The 9,680-nt window shown below is 47.3% G+C and overlaps 1 protein-coding gene across 2 annotated transcripts in view; it reads left to right on the top strand.

Annotated features, from left to right (window-relative positions):
- LOC106723225 (stimulated by retinoic acid gene 6 protein-like) overlaps positions 1–9,680 on the top strand; it is a 28,326-nt gene that overhangs the window by 10,070 nt on the left and 8,576 nt on the right. Inside the window, exons 7-12 of one of the 2 annotated variants that reach the window (XM_014527215.2) lie at positions 287–415; positions 1,397–1,467; positions 2,067–2,178; positions 2,894–3,047; positions 4,348–4,423; positions 7,514–7,595. In XM_014527215.2, the coding sequence (XP_014382701.1) occupies positions 287–415; positions 1,397–1,467; positions 2,067–2,178; positions 2,894–3,047; positions 4,348–4,423; positions 7,514–7,595 (624 nt within the window). Of the gene's footprint in view, positions 1–286; positions 416–1,396; positions 1,468–2,042; positions 2,179–2,893; positions 3,048–4,347; positions 4,424–7,513; positions 7,596–9,680 lie in introns of both variants that reach the window. The other variant, XM_025194995.1, reaches the window with a different exon arrangement.

The following is a 9,680-nucleotide window of genomic DNA, read 5'->3' as shown; positions in this document are numbered from 1 at the left end:
GCTTGGTTACAATGGCTTGGATCCTTGAATCTGTAGCTCAGGATACAGCCTGCCCTGCCTTTTGGGACTGCATCTACAAGACACAGTAACCACTGAGAGCCCAATCCAGCATGGGAAACAAGTGGGATTTCATCCATGGAGTGACAAGACCAGGGCCTGGCTAGCACAACCAGGATGCAAGACAAACCTTAAATGCTGAAGTAATAATGCCCAGGTAATATTAGTTACCTGAGGGGTACAACCACAGAGCAATATGCCCTTTGTGTGCTCTGCTTTCCTTTTGCAGGTGGTTGGAGAATATGAGAAGATTCTTTTTTATTGGCCTTCCCTCTTGTGCCTGGTCTTCTTGTTGGGCCGGTTTGTGCACATGTTCGTGAAAGGCATGAGGGCTCACTTACACCAGGAGGTGCCAAAGGTGAGTGTTTGTGGGCAACTGCTCCCAGCTTGTCACTCTTCTGTGAAAACTCCTTCCCTGGCCCTGAGTCTAAGTAGGGTTAACTGCTGCCAGGGCCTCAGGCTGGTACTCTGCACCTTTCCACCAGGGCGAATTGGCCTGCCTGGTTTCACACCAGAGGCCTCAGTGCATTTCCACAAGTCATCTATCACCTGTTCTGCCAAGAGAGTCCATTAAAAAGTCAAATCTCACCATCCAGCCCTCTGCAAAGAGTCTCACACGCTGTGGGCAGACTGTGGCAGAGCCCAGGAGCACAGTGGCTCACAGTTAGGGGGTGAGTGCTCCAGCCTTCTCCCCACTCCAGGAGAATGGTGGATGGTCTCTGCGTTATTCCTTCCTTGCCCTTCATTTCCTCAGGACTGTTACTCCATCATGCATTCACTCTTCAGCTCCCAGTGCCAAGTGGTGTGTGAACAAGCATCAATCCCAGTGTCTGGAGCAGCAGCACTGGGCAGTCATTGCTTCCCTGCAGCCTCCCGCTCACAGTCAGGGCTCGGTCTTCATGCATGCCTTCCTTCCTCTTCTCTGGGACACTCCACAGAGGGCAGGTGTGGGCAGGTAAAAGAGGCACTGCCCAGAGCTTCAACAGGAGGAAAAGGCGTGGTTCCACCTGCCCAGCAAAAGGCTTGTGCTGGGCTCTCTGCCCTTCCTCCTTCCCTCACCTCCTGCTGCATCTCACTGAGCTGGGAGGCTGAGGCAACAACTCAACACATCCAAAAGGGGCATGCCCACCAGAGCTTCCCTGGGCTCAGTGTGGAGGTGCCAGTCCCCAGAGGTAGGCAGTGAAGGAAGAGTGGGGTGGGGAATGGAGCCCAAAAGCCATGCCAGATGAGGTTTCCTTGCACCCACACAGTGGCTGTGAGGCTATTTCTGAAGAAGACCTACTTTCTTCAGCCTTCTTTCTCATGTTCACACTACCCCTCTCCCATTCCTTTCAAACAGGAGGACAAACATTTCCTGGAGGCACATCTGGCCCAGCATGTCAAGCAGCTATTCCAGAAGCTCCCACAGCAGTAAGCATGGATGGCTGCTGCAGCACTGTCACCTCAGACCAGGGGTCTGGTGGGCACCTAAATTCACTGGTGCTTTTTGACTGATTGGGGAGGCTGGGGCTCTGCTTGTCTGGGGAAAGGTGGGTTCTCTGGCTATGGGAGGAGGCATGTGGTGAGGAAGAGTCCCAGTCATCCAGGAGGTGATGTGTTATGTCCCCTCTGAATCCCTTGCAGACAAGGGTGAACAGAGCACAGTGGCACCTTCCCATTGACCTTCATAACCCTTTTCCCTGTGGCCACATTGCCCTATCTGCCTGCCCAGTGCACAGCAGGGGGAAGGGCCTGCCCTTGCAGCAAAGGCAGTGGAAGTGGGGGAGCTCCCAGCATGAGCCCCCAGTGGCTTCATCTGGAGAGCAGGTGGGCGTGATGTTGGCCCCTGTTTGGGGCCGGGCAGATCCTCCACCAACAGCTGTTGTGGGCAAGGGAGATGTGGGGTAGGCAGGTGAGATAGGGTGCTTTTATGGGTAGGGCAAGAATGGTGCTGGCATGGGGTTTGGGCCCTGAAAAGCCCTGGCTGCTGTATTCTGTCATTTCAGGCCTCTTTGTCCATCTCTGAACAGGCAGGCTCAGAAATCTTGGTTCCAGCGGAAAGTGTATGAATGGGACCCATGCTTCCAGTTCCCTGGAAGAATGATCTGCACTTCTGTGCTGTCCTTAATCTGCCTGTACATTGTGAGTAAGGTGTACACTTATTTCCCAAGGAGAATTGGCCCAGACAGAAAATAATGTAATACAGCCCTCTGTGGTCACTGAATGCCACGAGGGTGGGCAAAGTGTCACATGGAGCCACTGGCTCTACTGGGGCCACAACTTGTGTTGTACTGGTCTCCAGGCCAGGGTGGATGGGTATTGGGAGGAATCACTCTCTTCCAGGTTCCAGACCAAAACCTTGCCCAGTGTCATGTGAGATGCATGACACTCCTGTGGATCCTGTGCATCTCTGATTCATTTAGTTTATAAGGTGCATCTCTACCCTGCTTTGTGCTAGACTTCACACTAACACAAGTAACTACCTCTCTCCTGTGGGCATATTTATATTACGTAATTGCCTGTGAATATTAAAGAATTTGTTCGGTTCTGGGCTTCCATGCCCTCCGTATGGAGGGGATGTGAAGAATATTCCTCGAATCACAGAGATTGTCCCCACCTATTAGATGTCATCTATATGGCAGGCTAAATCCCAGGAGGTGAAAGGTAGTGTAATTTTGTTTTTGTCCAAAAACTAGCGTGTTCAAAGTGAAATGTAACAGGGCAGACCCCAGTGGATTCTCACCAGAAGCGAAGGCACTGCCCCATAGCCATCCAGCAGAGTATGTCAGTCTGTCAGTCTGGTCAATGGCAAGGATGCTAGTTGCTAAGCTGCTATTTCTATTTGTTTCTCCCCCAGTTTATCATTATTGAGTTTTACATTTACAAACATGTCTCTCATGAACTGGAGATACTGGAGGGGAGTTTTGAGGAACTTGGTGCTTCCATCAATACCTCAGAAGTACTTAAACCAGCTGTCCTGAAGATGAAAGAGCTTATTAATGTCACCCAAGGTACAGATGTGTCATTTTTTAGAAGACAGAATGCGTATGATATTAAAAGCATTAACTGCACTTACTGGTTGCCTGAGGGCCAAATTCTATTCCACCTGTTAGGTGCAGAAGTGGACTTCAGTGCCTAAGTGTGATTTTATTCCACCCTGCTTGAGTTCCTGAAAAAACTGTTAATACAAAAGGTGGGTGAGCCCTCCTCCTCCTCCTTGCTCCTGCTTTGTGATTTGTTCTTAAGGGTAAGATGATGGCATGCTACAAAAATAGATGGATTTTCAGGAACTTAAACAGGGTGGAACAGAATTGCACTGAGACATTTAAGACACCCAGTAGGTAGGAAAGACTCTGGCCCCCAAAGGTCAGCAGGGAGCGTGAGACTCATCTAGCCTGACCCCTGAGCAGCCCAGCCCAGAGAATTCCACCTGATCACTCCTACCTTAAATGCAGGTGGTGCCTGTGTGGCTGAACTCCAGCAACCTTTCTGAGAAGCGTTTGGTCTGGATTGAAATCCTGCAAGAGCTAGAGAATGGCAAGACATAAACAGGAGGGATTTCCAAGTCACTGCTTGAATCTGGCTCAGTGGAAAGATGCTTCATGTTATTTGTAGACAAGGTTCCTTGGGTGAATTTGATATCTTTTATTAGACCAACCCAAATAGTTGGAGAATAGTTATTAAGCAAGCTTTCGGGTTCAAAAACCCTTCGTCAGGCTAAGGAAGTTTCAGCAGTTGGTGTGTGCTCTTCCTTCATGTTATTTGTAAAACACGAGGTATCAGAGGTCAGTTTAGATGTTGGTAAGTTGCCCTGTTACAAAAAGCACCATCAGAGCTGAATGATTTGCAGCTTTCATCTTACCTATTTGGCTATCTCACAGGTGAGTCAAGGGCTAAATGGGCATGGCAAGTGAGGTACTATGGTGGGAGAGCAAGGAAGGAAAGTGAAATGAAGGTTATTCCTTCCATTTGTGCAAGTATTAGATTCTCCTATTTCAGTTTTGCCCAGTGTATGCTTGGCTCTGAGTAGAGAGTGCTGGTCCAGGGTTTTGGGTTGTGCATGGTTTTATAGTTCAGTGATTAGATCACAGCATTTCTGAGAAATGAGAAGGTGGTGGCGTAGACATGGGCCTGATGCTCAACCATATGGAAAATGAAAAAGACAAAAGGTGTTCTCTATTGACATGTGTCCAAGATGCAACAGGGGAGTGTGTGCAGTAGCCGTGATCACTGAAGCGAGTTCAAATGCTCTTGCAATTGGGTCACAGGAGCTGTGGGAGGAACAAAGATGATGGTGGCTTTTTTCTCCAGGTGCTTGGATTTTCACTATTTTCTCTGCCTTGCTGACATGCGTGAGCTACGTGTTTCACATCTTAGCCTGCTACAGGTATGGAGTTGCAGCAAATTTTCAGCACATTTTGTGCAGCGGTGTGGAAAGTGTTCAAGCACCATGGAGTTTACTGGGCCTGGAGGGATTTTACTGGGACTGGGACTACATAGGCAGTTCCCTATAGGTGTTTGAACCATTCCAGGATGGTTGGGCTGGGCACCTTAGTTTCCTCCCCTCTGAACTCAATGGACATTGTCTCTCCTCCCTGGGTTTCTTAGTTCCAGGCTCTGACTTCTAGGAAAGAAACTCCAACCCACCCAGTTTTCCAGTGTTATATAATTTGTGAACTGAGCCATTCAGCTAAAAATAGAAAGAAGTTCATAAAGCAATATTAGCAGAAAATGGGTTAATAACGCGTTGGGCTAATTATCAGGTGATAATGCTCCCCCAAAACACAACTTTTCGACAGCTTCAAAACACAACTTTACATAGTCAGACAGGAAGGCAGCAGGGCTTGCTTTGCTATTTGCAAACAAAGTATTCTTCATCTTAGTGCCAACAAATATTAACAGGTATTTCAGCCAGACAACTGGTATCAGAGAGGCAAATCACTCCTAACTTGCAGTGAATATTTAGATTACAGCTCTGGTGCTAGTTGAGCCTGTCTGCCTGCACTGTAGGTACTTTAGGCAATAGCCAGTGAACATGTCTACATGAAACACTACTGTGCAGTGATTACTGCACATTTGTTTAGTACTGATATTAACAACTACCAAATAAATTCACAGTAATCAGAGTTACTGTGCAGTAGTGCTGGCAAAAGTCTTTTAAGTGATGCTACTGTGGAGTAGCCTAATAATACTGTGCAGTAGCATATTAACATTGTCTGTGCTGTGATGCTCTACTGCTCAGTATTATTCAGCTAGTGTGCAGTCAGCGTCTCATGTAGACATGCCCCGTGTCTACCAGTACAATGTTAGATTGTCTGAGACATTCCAATGGTATAAAAACCAGAATTTAAGTGAAAACAAGTTTTTCAGGGCTTAAGAAATAAAGGCCAAATTACATTCCACCTATTGGGCATCTAAGCAGACTTAGGTGCCTAAGTGTTATTCTATTCCACCCTGTTCAGGTCCTGATCTATGAGCCATAAAAGCAGCAAGGAGGAGGATGCCTCACTTACCTTGTGCATTAACAACTTTCAGGGACTTTAGCAGGGTGGGACAGAATCACATTTATGTGAATCACACCTTTATACCAAGTGTCAAAGATGCAGCCTGCAGAGCCATGTCATCCAGCCCATGGGGCTCCCGGAGGGGCTAGGAATTCAGTGGTGGGGCAAGCAGGGGCAGAGGCCCATGACCAAATTCTGGAGTATGGCGCCTTGTTGTGGGGTGCATGTTTTGGAGGCAGCAGGGCAAGCAACAGTTGAATTAATTTCCATGGCTCCTTGAGCCAACATAGTGGCTCAGACACCTGCAGCTGTTAATGCCACTACTTTTCTTCTCACTGCAAGAGATGGGTCTGGATCCAGCCCAGGTAGCCAAGCAAGTTTGACACCCCTGCTATACTATGAAATTGTTCACTATAAGACTAGCATAGGCTTTTGATGAAGTACTCTCTTCCTCACGTTGATTCTGAATTTTGCAACATTCTCCCCTGCTTAAACAGAAATGCATCCACTACCAGAAGTGACTGAGTGAGGTGTGGGGATGCTAAGGCAGAAGGGTATCCCTACTAATAGAAAGTGGTGAAAAGATTTCTAACAAGGCTGCACCTTAAGAAGGATGGGTTGCAGTGACTCTCATGGTTTTATTTAGTTTCAGGACAATAGCACATGAGTGAAAGGATTAGCTAGTGATCCAGCTGGTATACAGAGGTGGGCTTGCTGGCTGCGTAAAGGTTTCTTGTTGGTAGATATCCTGTCTTAGATTTTGCTAAGATATTGCTGGATTCTCAACCCTTGGTGACTGGCAGAGAGGAAAGAAGCCCATGTCTTGTTAAGCAGAATTGCATCACATGACCAGAAGCCAGAAGCTAGCTGATTGCCAGAAGCAATGGTTCCTTCTCTCCTTTGGGGTTTCAGGATTGTGACTTGGCTGGTTTCTCTCCCCTGAAACTCCTGCTCAGAATTTTCTTGGCCAGTCCGAATGGGACATGTTTCCTCTGAACTCTGAATGTCAGGTGATCTGTAAATCAGTCAGGCTGCCAATACAGAAATATGTTATTTTGGGAGATAGGATCAGCTCTTCCTATTCATGGGACTGTGCACAGACATTATTTCATCCATCCTGAACAAGGTACAACTCAAGAACACAAAATCAATTGGAACAAGGACAGAGCTAGCAAAAGCTGGAACTGAAAACAAAGGCAATCAATCAGTCACATGCACCCAGCTACTCATGCAAAAGAATGTTCTTGTGCAAAGATTAAGCTGCAAATCCTACTGTACAGATACCTACTTCCCTTTTGTATTGTGGTGTTCAGCAACTCAGCCTTGAACAAGAATGTTGACTCTCAAAGACTGGGTTGAAGGTTAGACTTTGAACCCTGTCAATGTAAAATGCCTTTGACTCTTAAAATGGTCATTTTGGGTCCAGTTTTGGTATGAAGCCTCTGCTGTACTAACACTGGTAAATTTCTCAGTGAGGCAAAGCATCAGCCTTCCATGCCGTGTTTTATGGTGGTACAAGCTTTCTGAGATGATATTGTGAGCTGCTTGCCTCACAAGACATACTTTGTTTCATCCTGGTTCACTCTGGCAGTGGCCACGTCTACACAAGATGCTGACTGTGCAGTAACCTGAGTTTCTGTTCAGTAGCGCCGATGAACATCTTTCTTATGATGCTACTGCACAGTAGCCTCATACTAATGCACAGTAGCGTTGCATCACTGTTTTTGCCACGTGACATTGTCGTGCAATGGTATTGGGCTACTGCACAGTCAGCATCTCATGTAGATATGACCAGTGTGTTTACTGCAGTAGAGCACTGTAGGTTTAGCTCTGAATACCCATTCCACCTTGACCTTAATTGAGGTAACTGCTCCATCACCTGTCTGATTAAACATTCAGAACCACAGGATAGTTCCTGAGTGAATGAAGTCTGATTTAGAAATTTATAAAATAAATGTGCATACCTTTTCTAGAAAACACATGAAGCGACTGTGGGCTGGAAAGAAAGATTTCCTTCCATTGATGTCACGCCATCCTTCTTCCTCTCAGAGTGTTGTAAGTTTGCCTTGTGTTTCCTTGAAAATTTCCATTCAGCCTGGTCTTGCTCAGCACTTGGCAGTCAATGGCACCAGCCTGTATGAAAACAGTTGTGTATGCGTTGGCTTTTGTTGTTGTTGTTGTTGCAGGAGAAGGCCCATGGTTTGATAGGGCACTGCAAAATCCCACTGGCCAAGTTTCTAGTTGGGCTAAAATCGTTATTTGATGGTTTCACCTTGTAAGACCAAGATAAAGGGTCTCTATGCCTGCTTTGTGCCAAAAACAACCTGAAGTGCAACTCAACAATGATTCAGCCCAGGCAGCAAGGGGAAAGAAAGAGTATGGTTCCTACAACCTAGGTGGAGAAATATTCAGCAAGAAAACAAAGTGTGTACAGACTGATTTTAAAGTATGGTTTTGCTGAACTCTCCAACTCCCAGTCTAACTGAACATTACCTTCTTTCCAGAAAGCAGCACTGTGAGTGCCACCTCCACCCTGCAGTGGGGCATTTGGGCACTGAGGCATCCTACCATGTCTCATACCTCAGGGCTAGGGACAGACATTACACATAAACTGGTTTAAGTGATCAGAAACTGGTTTAAACTTGTAACAGAACAGATGTTCAGTGCACATAAACCAGTTTGAAAATGGCTGAAACTGGTTTGAGATAAACTTGGTTGACTGTAGTATCAGACTTAACTGATTTGGGTCAAACCAGTTTATGCAATTTCTGTCCCAGACTCCTTGCTGGTTTAAGATAAACCAGGCACCACGAGCATCCTGGCATGTTCTCTGGGCTGGGCGGGGCTCTCTGCTCCATAAAAAAGCTGGCCCCTCCCCTTTGTTCCCTGGCTGCACCTCCGGCAGAGACTGCTCCCCACTCCCCCTCACCACTCTCTGCTAAGCAGGAATTCACCTCTGCCTTGCAGAGAGATGTCTGTGTATCAGCTAGCAGACCACATGCTGGCTATGATCTGTGCTGAGTCAACAGGTAGCTGGTAATATCCCTGTGTTGTTTTCTTAATGGGGTGATAAACACAGAGTTAAGGGTGATAAACACTGTTATCAATTCCCTGCTGGGCTAATCAGAGCATCCTGTTGGGGCCTGGCCACACTCTGCTCAGCTCAGCTCTGTGGAAGTAGAGGGAGGGCTGCTCTAGCGCCCCCTGGCTCCCCCTGCTTCTAGCCTGAGCCACTGCAGGCATGTGCCTGCATGTCTGGGATATCTGTGTAGTTACAAAGTGATTTAGCCTAGCCAGGTTAAACTAACCTGCAAAGATTGAATCAATTCAGGCCCAGGCTTTTTGAATGTCTGTCCCTAGCCCAGAAATCAGGCTTGGCCATGTCATGCATGCTGTGTTCCTAAACGCATGGTGTTAAGAAGTGCTTCCAAAAAGAACAGGCAATCCTTGAGTCTCAGAATGGAGGGGCTGCATTGCACAGTGTTTATTTCCTGTTAGGTGCTGAGATGTGGACCACAAGCATTTGCTAGGATGTGGGAGAGGGAGCCCAACATACTAGCTGGATTCAGTTGTATGGGGTGGCTGGTGGGGGGTGGGGCTGCAAGCAGAGCATTACGTGTGGAGCATGTGTGCCAAAGGAATAGTTCAAGAGGCCTACTCCCTTCAGCAGCAGACCTTCTCACTGGTGGTAGGAAGAACTGTGCACTTCCCTAGTTTGTGGTGAGGAGAGTTACCTAGAGTCAGACTCTGTATGCAACAACCCCTGGAGGCAGGAGAGAGAGGCCTAGTGCTTTGATGGAAAATAGACCCTGTTTTCAGCATGTCCTTTCAAACCAATACCTTGAGCTCGGTATCAATCAATGGGATCATGGTGATTGTGCCCTGCTGCTCCCTGTCCTCTTCCGTGAAAAACATCTCCACTCAGAAGTGCGGAAAGTTGCCCTGCAGGTCATCCATACTCTGGTAACCTGTAACACATGAGCATGCATGTTACTTCCCCTCTGCTGTTCTCCCAGCCCAGGAAGCTAAACCCAGTTGGCACCCTGTGCCATGTATGTGTGCAAGGCCCAGGTCACCACAGCGGCTGGCTATGAAGTGCAACCACTTCAATGTCCTGAACTGCCAGGCCCTAAATAGGAC

The sequence above is a fragment of the Alligator sinensis genome, unplaced genomic scaffold (genome assembly GCF_000455745.1).
Source record: "Alligator sinensis unplaced genomic scaffold, ASM45574v1 scaffold376_1, whole genome shotgun sequence".
NCBI classification, from domain to species: Eukaryota; Metazoa; Chordata; order Crocodylia; family Alligatoridae; genus Alligator; species Alligator sinensis.
This window is presented reverse-complemented; position numbering and strand designations above follow the sequence as displayed.